The following is a 12,315-nucleotide window of genomic DNA, read 5'->3' on the forward strand; positions in this document are numbered from 1 at the left end:
GCGAAAATATAAGTTGAGAAAAAATCCGCTGTTTCTCCGGGAGCGGAAAAACGGCGGATTGTATATATATATATATATATATATATATATATATATATATATATATATATATATATATATATATATATATATATATATATATATATATATATATATATATATATATATATATATATATATATATATATATAGATAAAGGTTGCAGTCGTCATTGCCAGTGCTATTCGGCTTTTTTTCGAAATATTTAATAGGGCCGAATGACGTGTGTTTGTCATGTTTCTTTGTTACATTGATAAATAAGCGAAAATATAAGTTGAGAAAAAATCCGCTGTTTCTCCGGGAGCGGAAAAACGGCGGATTGTATATATATATATATATATATATATATATATATATATATATATATATATATATATATATATTGTAATGAAGAGAAGTGAAAGGACTAACGGACCTCGATCGTCCAATCCCTGTTCGGGTATGTACCGGAAGCATCAAGCTGGCATCATCTCTGTGCGTCCTTGTGGTCAGATCAGCGATCCCCTATCCGGTTCACCTGGAACAGACTGCGCTGCTTCCCGCCTCTCGCTTTTACTGCTTGTTAGCCATTAAACCGCCTTTCAAGTGGTGGAGGTGCTGGGTACGAGGTGAACCAACCTGGAGCTTCGCAACCGCACCGTACCAATGCCCGTCAACCCCGTCGACGTAGGCCAACAGCCACCATCGCCGGTGCCAACGGTCATCTGTGCCGGCACCATCCGTCAGCGTGACCCGCCCTTTTTCACCGGCAAAGGTAATTATGATGCCGAGGATTGGTTGTCCACATTCGAGCGAGTGAGCGTCTACAACAAGTGGGATGACCAAGCTAAGCTGAGCAATGTCGAGTATTACCTTAGGGAAGTGGCTGAGGTCTGGTTTCGGAACAACGGCAGGACCATCAAAACGTGGGGCGAATTCAAAACCCTCTTCGCAGAGGCGTTCGACAGGCCAGAGGTGCGGAAACTGCACGCTGAACAGTGTCTTCGCGTTCGCGCGCAGCAGCCCGGCGAGAATTTCACAAGTTATATCGAAGACGTTGTGGATCTCTGCAGGCGCATCAACATGGATATGTCTGAGCAAGAAAAGATTCGGCACATACTGAAAGGAATTGAAGACGACGCGTTTCAGATGTTGATGTCCAAAGACCCAAAGACCGTGGCTGAGATAATTAAGCTCTGCCAAAGCTATGATGAGCTGCGGCGGCAGAGGAGTTTTGTTCGACAGTCGCTCGGGACGGGCGCAGAGCTGTCAAGTTTATCCTTCAGTTCTGAACAAGCATCGCTTGAGATGAGGATTAAGGACTTCGTCCGGGAAGAGGTCGCTCGGCAACTTTCGCTGGTACCTTTTGTAGAGCAGCCTGCACCAAGTTTGCCTCAAGCTGTTCAGCGCACCGTCAGGGAGCAGGTCGCCGAAGCCCTATCACCTGCACACCAGTCAACTACACCCGCTGCCCCGCTGACTGTTCCAACCATGGCTACCATAGCACCGCCAGTGACCGCTCCGTTGACGTACGCCGAATGCGCGGCAAGGGCTGCCCCGCCACTTGTCCACTCCTTTGTCCCCTCGTTTGGACCCTACATGCCAGCGCCTGTGACGTTCACTCCTCAGCCAGTCTCCCAGTTCCGCCGTCCCGCGCCATTGGCTGTACAGCAGACGAATCCGTGGCGCACTCAGGACAACCGACCTATATGCTTTTCCTGTCGTCTCCCAGGACATGTAGCACGTTACTGTCGCCGTGCAATGCAGCAGGTTGAAGCATCTCATAGCCCAGTGTATGTTTCCCGCCAAGCTCCCCGTCGCGCACCTGCGGGACCGCCGTCACCATCCTTTCAATCCGACCATCAGACGTTCGCGAGTCACCGATCGCCTTCTCCTCGTCGCCGCTCCATCTCTCCTATGCGTCGTCAGTCAGCGCCTCATGACGCGGGAAACTAATTCCCGCAGTTCCGGAGGCACGAACTGCGTACGTAGCAAAATGTCAAAGTCCTCGTGTATCTCCGAAAAATGTCGTCGACGTAGTTGTTGAAGAAGTTCCTATTCTTGCTCTTGTCGATACTGGTGCCGCGATTTCTGTTATGAGTGTGAAACTATGCCGCTATCTGAAAAAAGTTATGACGCCACTGTCGGGACTTTCGCTTCGAACTGCAAGTGCTGAACATGTGTCACCACTGGCTGCGTGCACTGCTCGAGTAGTGATCCAAGACACTGTCTACACCATCGAATTCGTTGTTTTGTCTTCATGTTCCCATGACGTTATTCTTGGATGGGACTTCTTGTCAAGCCATAACGCAGTAATTGACTGTGCCAAGGCTGAGATTGAACTTATTTCCCAGAACGATCCGCCGCTGTCTGAGCATTTGTTTGGTGAATGGAAGATTACCGTGAACGAAGACGTCGATATCCCGCCGCTAAGTTCCGTAATGGTTGACCTTGCTAGTGCGCCCGTACCCGATGGACCTGTCCTATTCACACCAGGCGACCTTTTTGTTCGCCGGAAGGAGTTGCCACTCCCATTCGCCGTTCTTACAGTGCAAGGTGGGCGTACGAGAATGTTTATCTCCAATCAAACCCACTGTTCTGTCGGCCTGCTCCATGGAGAGTCAATTGGCCATGTTGAAGCTATGCGCTCCATCAGCCGCTTCGACGTTTGCGATGATCCCGCTGCGCTTTCGCTCACTGCCCTGGACTCGTCCATTTCTACCGACGCTTCACTGTCCGCCGACGTGTTCAAGAAGTCCCTGGACGCCGATTTGGATCCCACACAGCGCACGCAGCTTCTCGCCCTTCTTAACAAGTTCCGTTCTTCCTTTGACTGTGCACAAGCTCCGTTGGGTAAAACGTCAACAGTCACCCATCACATCGACACAGGCGATCATGCTCCCTTGCGACAACGACCCTACCGTGTGTCGGGGCCGGAACGTGGTGTTATTAGTGAGCACGTGGATGACATGCTACAGCGCGGCGTCATTCGGCCGTCCCAAAGCCCATGGTCGTCGCCCGTGGTCCTCGTGACAAAAAAGGATGGGTCTTTGCGCTTCTGTGTTGACTACCGCCGCCTAAACAAAATTACCCGCAAGGACGTTTATCCGCTCCCACGCATCGACGACGCTCTCGATTGTTTACACGGTGCAGAATTCTTCTCGTCCCTTGATTTGCGCTCGGGCTACTGGCAAGTGCCGGTTGCGGAATCGGACCGCCCCAAGACCGCATTTGTTACCCCGGACGGTTTATATGAATTTAACGTCATGCCATTTGGCTTATGTAACGCACCTGCCACATTCGAGAGAATGATGGATAACATCTTGCGTGGTCTCAAATGGCATATATGCCTTTGTTACTTAGATGACGTCGTCGTATTCTCTCCCGATTTTGACACACACCTAACTCGTCTCCACCAGATCCTGGCGTGTCTCACCGCTGCCGGCCTCCAACTAAACTTAAAGAAGTGTCGTTTTGGTGCGCGCAAGTTGACTATTCTAGGCCACGTTGTTTCAAAAGATGGTGTGTCCCCTGATCCCGATAAGCTACGTGCTGTCGCCAACTTTCCGAAGCCGACTTCCTTGAAAACCCTCCGGAGCTTCATCGGGCTCTGTTCCTATTTCCGACGCTTCGTCAGAAATTTCGCTACCATCGTTTCCCCCCTAACAAGACTGCTGAACGGTGATAATGCTCTTTCTGCGTGGTCCCCGGATTGTGATGAAGCATTTTCTTCCTTGCGACGCCTGTTAATCTCACCACCTATCCTCCGGCATTACGACCCAGCAGCTCCTACGGAGGTGCACACTGACGCCAGTGGCGTCGGTCTCGGTGCAGTGCTTGCCCAACGGAAGCCCAACTACGACGAATACGTTGTAGCGTATGCAAGTCGAACTCTCACCAAGGCCGAGCGAAATTATTCCGTGACCGAAAAGGAATGCTTGGCCATAGTGTGGGCGCTCACCAAATTCCGCCCCTATATTTATGGCCGCCCCTTTGCAGTTGTCACCGACCACCACGCATTGTGCTGGCTGTCGTCACTCAAAGACCCCATGGGACGACTTGCTCGTTGGGCCCTCCGTCTACAAGAATTCGACATTCGTGTTATGTATCGATCCGGCCGCAAGCATTCTGACGCCGACGCCCTCTCTCGCTCCCCGGTGTCCGCTGATACGGCACACCTCAGCACAACGGACACTACCTTGTCGTCGCTGACTCTCTCAGACATGGCTTCCCAGCAGAAAGAAGATCCATGGATCGCTACTATCGTCAACTTCCTGTCTTCACCGTCGACCCTTCCTCAGCCTAGGGCCCTGCGTCGCCAGGCTGCTCACTTTGCCATTCGCGACAACCTCCTCTACCGCCGCAACTACATGCCGGACGGCCGCAAGTGGCTCCTTGTGGTTCCACGGAATCTCCGCGCGGAGGTGTGTGCCGCTTACCACAATGATCCGCAGAGTGCTCACGCGGGACTCTTGAAGACCTATACCCGACTTCGTCAAAGGTACTACTGGCGTGGTATGTACAGCTTTGTGCGAAGATTTGTTCGTGCCTGTACTGATTGTCAACGACGTAAGTCGCCTGTCCCCAAGCCAGCCGGCCCGCTGCAGCCCCTGCCGTGCCCCGTTCGTCCATATGAGCGCGTTGGCATTGATCTTTACGGCCCAATGCCATACTCTTCTTCTGGTAACCGGTGGATAATTGTGGCAGTAGATTACCTAACCCGCTATGCCGAAACAGCAGCGCTTCCCGCTTCCACGGCACGTGAGGTTGGTGCATTCATTCTGCACTCCCTCGTCCTACGCCACGGTGCACCACGGGAACTACTAAGCGATAGGGGGCGTGTATTCCTCTCTCAGGCCATCGAAGCGCTCCTCGCAGAATGCAAAATTGTGCACCGCACCACATCCGCCTACCATCCCCAAACCAATGGACTGGCAGAAAGATTCAACCGCACGCTTGGGGACATGATCGCAAAGTATGTCGCGCCCGACCATTCGAACTGGGACTCAGTGCTACCGTTCGTAACGTTCGCTTACAACACGGCCGTGCAGACCACTACAGGTTTTTCACCTTTCTTTTTGTTATACGGACGGGAGCCATCGTGTACAATGGATACCATCCTTCCCTACAGCCCTGATCCGTCCGAATGCCATCTCCTTTCCGACGCAACGCGCCATGCAGAAGAGTGCCGCCTGCTCGCACGTTCGTTTACATCGAACGACCAAGCTCAACAGAAGCACCGTCATGACCAGGAGCACTCATCGACTTCTTACAGTGCTGGCGATCTCGTTTGGCTGTGGATACCGTCTGCCACTCCTGGTCTCTCCTCAAAGCTCCTTTCTAAATATCATGGCCCCTACCGTGTCATCGATTCTTCCTCCCCCGTTAACTACGTTGTAGAACCACTGAAGCCAACGGAAGACCTTCGCCGTCGCGGCCGCGGAACTGTCCACGTCTCTCGCCTAAAGCCCTATTACGATCCCCTTGTGCTGCAGTCACCGTAGGTCGCCAGGGTGGCTCTCTCTTCGGCGGAGGGTGATTGTAATGAAGAGAAGTGAAAGGACTAACGGACCTCGATCGTCCAATCCCTGTTCGGGTATGTACCGGAAGCATCAAGCTGGCATCATCTCTGTGCGTCCTTGTGGTCAGATCAGCGATCCCCTATCCGGTTCACCTGGAACAGACTGCGCTGCTTCCCGCCTCTCGCTTTTACTGCTTGTTAGCCATTAAACCGCCTTTCAATATATATATATATATATATATATATATATATATATATATATATATATATATATATATACATATATAAATATATATATATATATATATACACCGAAGGACAGGAAAAATTGACATTGACATCATAAACACCCCAGAAAGTGGAGGGAAAAATATCCCGCCGGTAGCGTAGTGGTTATCGCACCAGACCGGTATTCTGGAGGTCGTGGGTTCGGATCCCACCTGGCGGGCATTTTTTCTCCACTTTCTTGCTTAAAAAAATCTTTATCTGTTTCTATGACCTACCATATCCTCCCCTTTGCTTTCCCAGGTTTTCTTGACTGCCAACCCTTATTTCTGTCTTATTTTCAACGAGCCTCACATTTCCTATTCTGATTCGCTACATGCATAGCGAGGGCCTCTGTTCTGGCAGTCTTGGTGCCGTAGGGAGCTTAAGAGTGTTCAACGCTGGTCGACCACTCTCGACATGTCGTAGACACTCCAGTCATGGCCAGGGGGTTAAAGAGGTCCCCTTCACCCCGAGAAGTCGGCGAGGCGCTGGCTACCACCCCCAAGCGGAGGAAACATTTACATTGACATAAACACCCCAGAAAGTGGAGGGGGAAAATAGCCCCGCTGGTAGCGTAGTGGTTATCGCACCAGACCGGCATTCTGGAGGTCGTGGGTTCGGCTCCCACCTGGCGGGCATTTTTTCTCCACTTTCTTGCGGGAAACTGGAAAATCGGGGTGTCAAAAGAAAGGGAAGAGTATACAGTAAAGTATTCAGTGGCTGGGGAGACTGGTTGGGGCGGAAGAGAAGATGGGTGTGCCCCCCCGCGGAGGAAGAGAATAGATACGGGGCAAAAAAAAGCATTTCAAAGAACCTAGAAACTGAACAGGAAATAGTTAGGGTCACAAAGGGTTAAACATGAGTAGATCACAAAGGGTTAAACATTCTTAAGTGGTGGTGGGAACGACGCCTCCTTCCACATGACAAATGGCATTGTTGAGCCGCATTAGGCTAATAAAGCTGCTGTATTTAGGGAGTTTCTGCTATTTCTGATGGGAAACTTAAGGGTAGGATTAATGAACGTCGTTTTAAAAATTATGAGGCCGCCAATTTTAATCGAGGGATAAGCACGTTATTTTTTTCTAACTTTCATTAATCCCACGTGTGTCTGACCCAAACTTATAAATGAGATAAGATTCCCGAACGTCGCGGTCGTGGTGCGTGTTGAAGGCGGATTCTAAAATCGTTGCTTTAAGTTGTTCAAATGCATGCCCGGGAGTGTTCACATGTCTTGACAGGGGCAAATAAGGCCAGCTTTTTGCATGAGAGCGGTGATTATTGAACCGTATTCGGAAGGGCGTTTCAGTTTGGCCGATATATTGTTGCCTACAAACAGTGCACTCTAGAAGGTATACGACATTAGCGGAGTCACAGTTAAAGTTAACTTATTTTTACGTAGTAGTCTGAAGCTGTCCTGGTGGTGCGCTGTGTAGTGGTCTCGGGTGGGCATGCTTTACATCGGGGTTTATTAGAGGGCATGCAGCCAGTAGTTTTCGGTCGGTTGATACGAGAGTTAGTACGAAAGTCGCCTAAATTCTTATTACGCCGGTAGACAACGCGTGCTGGTTCGGGGAATATGCTTTTTAAGCGGTCACTTTGCATTAGGATATTGTGATGTTTTTTTAGCACGGTTGACACTCTTGGAGAGGAGGATGAGTGGGTTAAAACTAAGTTAGTTTGCGGGTTACCGTTCGTGGCTTTTTTCTTACACATTTCGTTACGGTCTAATTGGTTGTCCCGCACAATAGCATCGTCGATAACGTTTTCCGGGTATTTTTTATTCAGAAGGGCGGTCTTGAGTTCTCGACAGTTTGAGTCAAAGTCGGCTCGGTTTGAGCAAATTCTCCTAAATCGGTGGGCTTGGCTGTAAGGTATTGCTGTCTTGCAGTGTCTGACATGGCTACTTCCGAAGTGCAAATACTGCCTCTTGTCTGTCGGTTTTCTATAGAGTTTAGTTTGAAGCCGACTTTGGGAGGTAGTAACGATGACGTCCAGAAAGTTTACAGAGCGTTCCGAATAGGAATGAGCAAGGGAAATACTAGGGTGGGCTAGGTTAAATGCCTCAATGAAGGTGAGGAGCTCCGCCTCACCGTGATGCCAGATCATGAATATGTCATCAATATACCTGCTATAGTACATTGGCTTTAAATTTTGGGTGTCAAGAAAGTTTGATTCGAGGTGAGCCATAAAGATATTGGCGTAGTTAGGTCCGTTTCGAGTTCCCATTGACGTTCCGCTGACTTGCACGTAATGAACTCCGTCGAACTCAAAATTGTTAAGTTCAAGAATAAGCCTAAGGAACGTTTGGAGAGCAGAAGAATCGATAGGTTTGTCGCACGATGACTGCTCATACGCAAGGGATACAGCGGCGATGCCATCTTCATGGGGGATGTTAGTATACAGTGACGCAACATCGAGGGTGACAAGAAGGAAGTTATCGGGAATGTCAATTTTTGAGATGTCTGAGAGAAAGTCATTGGTATCCTTAATGAAGGAGGGAAAGCTGGGCGGATAGTCACAAATGAGATTATCCACATAGCTCGAGAGGGTTTCGGTAACAGTGTTAATTCCAGAAACAATGGGGCGCCCTGGGTTGTTCAACTTGTGAATCTTTGGGAGAAGATAGAATTTACCGGCTACTGGGCTTAAGGGGATCAGGCAACGAGCCGTGGTTTCATTTATTGTTTTATTTTAACAAGCTCAGCAAGTTTATCTTTGACAGTTTGCTTATAGTCTTGAGTGGGATCATTAGGTAATGCTTTATAAAACGTCGATACCGATAGTTTCTTATTGGCCTCGTTAAAATAGTCGGGTTTGTGAAGGATTACGATTGCGCCTCCCTTGTCGGCAGGTTTAATAATTATATCGGGACAGCTTGCGAGTTCCTCTAAGGCTTTCATTTGGTTGGTAGTCATGTTGTGGTGGAAAGAAATTTGTGTTTGGTATGCTTTTCACACATCGCGTTGGACAGCTTTGATGTACTTGTCGAGGCAACTATCACGCTGTGTGTGAGGGGTCCAGTGCTTATAGCTAGGTAGGGTTCTGCGGGCTTCTTCCGTCGCGGGGTGATCGTAGAAGTATTCTCGTAGCCTGATATTTCTGGCGAAGTTATCTAAGTCCTTAAAAAGTTGAAATTCATCAAAACCACCAGTAGCAGGGCAAAAGTTTAGGTCCTTTGACAAGACGTTCATCTGAGCTGGGGAGAGGGTTATACTTGAAAGGTTCATTACATTCCCGGTAAGTATTTTTGTGACGGCAGACGAGGGAAAATTATTAGTACAGGAGTTTAACTGAACTGCTTGGGGTGCAGTAGTCGAAGCGTTTATTACAGTTGTGGTGACATTATCGTTCGTATTGTAAAAGTGGGGGCAGTTACTAGTGCCGAAGCTTGTTAGGTTCTTACGCGTGTGGCGAGTGTTAGAAATCTTATCTCGGTTAAATTTTCAGTCTTTTGTGCGGGATATGGCGCAGGCCGTATGGAATTCGTAGTTGGTTAAAAGGTTCAACTCTCTTTTGCTTAGTTCCTGAGTAAGTAGTTCGTCTTTCTTTCGTAGAGAATGGGCCGTAGTTTCGCAGCGATTTGAGGAATATTTCAGGTAATTGTAAAGATGCTTTATCGAGTACCTGTTTCCACTTATTCATGGTGGACGGGGAGAGTTCGGTAGTAGCAGGTTTTATTCTAATCCTAAAACCCCTGGGAGTGACCGCGGCAGTCATATACTGTGCAAGAGCGGAAACGTGCAATTCGGAACGTATGCGCTTTTTGGTGATTTTTCTAAGCTTTAAAAACTGCCTTGAAACGGGGAAGGAGGCCGCGTTACCAGTTTTTTTGTGTTGTAGTGAGTTGGTTCTATGCTGATTCTTTCGAAGGTTGTAAGGGCATGTGGCACGGAGGGCTGGATTTTGGACCCCGGAAGGTCCGGCGGACGTGCTGCTGTTGGTTTTCGTCGGCTGGGCGGTCGCTGAAGATGCGAAGGTTGGGCGTGGCATGCTGTTGGTGCGGCGCTGGTCAGGAAGCTTCGTAGTTTCGCCGCCAGCGTTCCCTCGGGGCGTTCTGGCCGCTGCAGGTTTGCCAGTTGGGGTTGGCATGCCGCTGGCGCGACGCTCGTCTGTGGACTTCGGGGTTGGGGTGTGCTGGTGGTCGCCCGGGGCGCCGTGGTTGCGGTGGATTGGGGGGGGGGGGTGCGGTGGCGGTGGGCTGCTGGCAAGACACTGCACCGGGGTCCTTACACTGGATAGAATTGCAGGCAGTGGTGGAAAGTCGCTCTCATTTGGCAAGATAGCCATGGCTGCAACTGTGTCGGCGGTGCATGCGAAATCGCACCAGCCCAGGGGATTGCAGCGCTGTTGCATGAAGCAGAGTGCATGAATGTCGCCGGACAGCAAGGCCACACCCTCGAAGCTCGGGTGCAAGCCATCCGCAGCGAGTACTCGGCAGGCTGGAAGGGTCCCAAAGCCATGATCGACGAAGCGGACAAAGCGTGAGTGGCGGCAAAAGTTTCGGAGAAGTGAGTTGAAACGGCTTGCCTTTTCGCTGCTGCAGCGAGCGAAGCGAGAGACGCGATAGTCGGGTAGGTGGTTAGCGGAGCGGAGAAGAATGAGACTGGCGTATATAGTGGAAACGTTCGGCCGAGATTCAAGAATGAGGTCAGTCAGTCAGCGGTAGTCAGGGAAAGCATGTTCAGCGGAAGTGGAGCTGAGATCACTAGTACCAACATGCAGAAAAACTTGTAGTGGCAGAGGCAGGGATAAATTAGGTCGGTGGGCGTGCGCAGCAAAGCATGCGCCAGGCTGAGAAACAAAACTGGGGGTTCCAGGGCAGAGGAGATCGAAGTAATGATACAAATTCTTGCTCTGGGATTCCGTCATCACAACTGTTGTGGTTTCGGTCTGCGGAAATTTCCAGATGATGTCCTTTGCTGTACTCCTGTCAGCGCTCATGGTAGAAATAAATCTAGAGAAAGATAAAACTCACTAAGCGCACAGAAATAGTATAAGTAAAGAGTCTGATACACTGCAAGAACAATAACCAACAAGGTTTACTTACGTAGCGGCAACGGGACTTGCCTTCATCAGAGTACAGTTACATGATTTTGCTATCACAAGCATTTGGAACACATTTCTTATAAAGCTTTGCAGAAAACTGTGAGAGGGAGCGGAAGATGTCTAAATAACGATGAGAATAATAGTAGTAGTAATAGGTTTATTTCGCCAAAAGTTGTGGTGATAGCACCACTGAGTTGTTGTTCCCTCAGTCAACTAGACAGTGGCGCTCCCGGTGTTTTGGGAGCTCGGTGTCTTCAGCCAACTGGGCGAGGGCTTCTTGCACGTGGGGAGCTGGGCTAGTAATGGCAACCATCCACTCTAGTAGGGATGATATGTTATGAAGGATGGTATGGTTTCTTCTGTGTGATAAGGGTATTATTGGACGTGACCAAATCATATGTCGAAGTGATTGTCGTTCCACAGAACACAAGAGGGCAAGCGTCTTTATATTCCCCAGTATATATTATGGACATGAGATGTGGAGTGGGGAGAGAGAGAGAAATAACTTTTATTTGTCCAGTTTGTGGAGGAGAGCTAGACCTCCACCCTAGGCGTCGGCCAGGAGCCCTTGGGTCCTAGCAGCGTCTTCGGCTAACTGGACGGCCCAGACTTGATTCGCCGGGCCTGAGCTGAGCAGTACGGTCTCCAACTGCTCATTACTGCTTATTTTGCGGCTCTGGGGAGTCGCCTGAGGACATGCCCATAATATATGTGCAAGATCGGCCCGTTCCTTGCATCTCCGACATTTATCTGAAAACTGTCCAGGATAACAATGACTATACGCGACGGGGTTCGGGTACGAGTTCGTCTGAAGAAGCCGCCAAACCACAGATTGCCTTTTTCTGAGGGATGGATGAGCGGGGGGGTAGCGGGCTCGTTCAAGCCGGTAATGAGTAGTAAGCTCCCTGTAAGACACAAGCCTGTCTCTGCCCGTCCAGAGGAGCGAGTGTGGAATGATAATGTTTGAAGCTGCCTGAGAAGGACTGCATGCCCCGGACGGATCGATGGATGCGGTGGTGGAAAAACGGACCGATCCTTGCGGAAATGTTCAAAGATATTGCTGAAATTATGGAGGCGGTCTTATAATGGTTTGAACCTAGGGCTCACAGCCTCGTTAACTTAGAAATTTTCTCAATGACCGCCATGAAATTCACTCTTTGACGTAGATGGAGCTACAGGCCGATTCCTCTTTGGGGGGACTGCGCAGGGCTTTTCATGGGGGAGTTGGTATCGCTATCAATGGGGCCATTGGTGTCGCCCACGTTTGCATTGGTGAGTGTGGCTATATGCTTTTATAGTTCATCTACCTGGGCGCTAAGCTTTCCGTTTTCTTCCGGGGTGTTCAATAGGAGCTGTTTAAGTTCAGCTACCTTGGTTTATGATGATGATGGTTATGTACGGGGAGCTACCATCTCAGCCCAGCACACCTTTGTGGATGTGGCATTGTTGATCTTCTGGGAGGG

General features: G+C 49.6%; 1 protein-coding gene and 1 non-coding gene across 2 annotated transcripts; both read left to right on the forward strand.

The window, feature by feature from the left end:
• The first annotated feature begins 428 nt into the window (after positions 1-428).
• On the forward strand, positions 429-5,450 carry LOC144164268 (uncharacterized). The gene has a single exon (XM_077694782.1). It carries the CDS (start codon positions 685-687, stop codon positions 1,972-1,974), a length of 1,290 nt encoding a protein of 429 aa, XP_077550908.1. The 5' UTR covers positions 429-684; the 3' UTR covers positions 1,975-5,450.
• A 919-nt stretch (positions 5,451-6,369) lies between these two features.
• On the forward strand, positions 6,370-6,442 carry Trnaa-ggc (transfer RNA alanine (anticodon GGC)). Its single transcript has one exon. It is a non-coding gene; the product is annotated as a tRNA-Ala (tRNA).
• Positions 6,443-12,315: the final 5,873 nt, after the last annotated feature.

Source organism: Haemaphysalis longicornis, unplaced genomic scaffold, assembly GCF_048455015.1.
Source record: "Haemaphysalis longicornis isolate Haplotype H1 unplaced genomic scaffold, Haemaphysalis longicornis Haplotype H1 scaffold_13, whole genome shotgun sequence".
NCBI classification, from domain to species: domain Eukaryota; kingdom Metazoa; phylum Arthropoda; class Arachnida; order Ixodida; family Ixodidae; genus Haemaphysalis; species Haemaphysalis longicornis.

Bases quoted from the DNA above. Each gene is read 5' to 3' on its own strand.
- LOC144164268 (XM_077694782.1), top strand. From the start codon at position 685: ATGCCCGTCAACCCCGTCGACGTAGGCCAACAGCCACCATCGCCGGTG.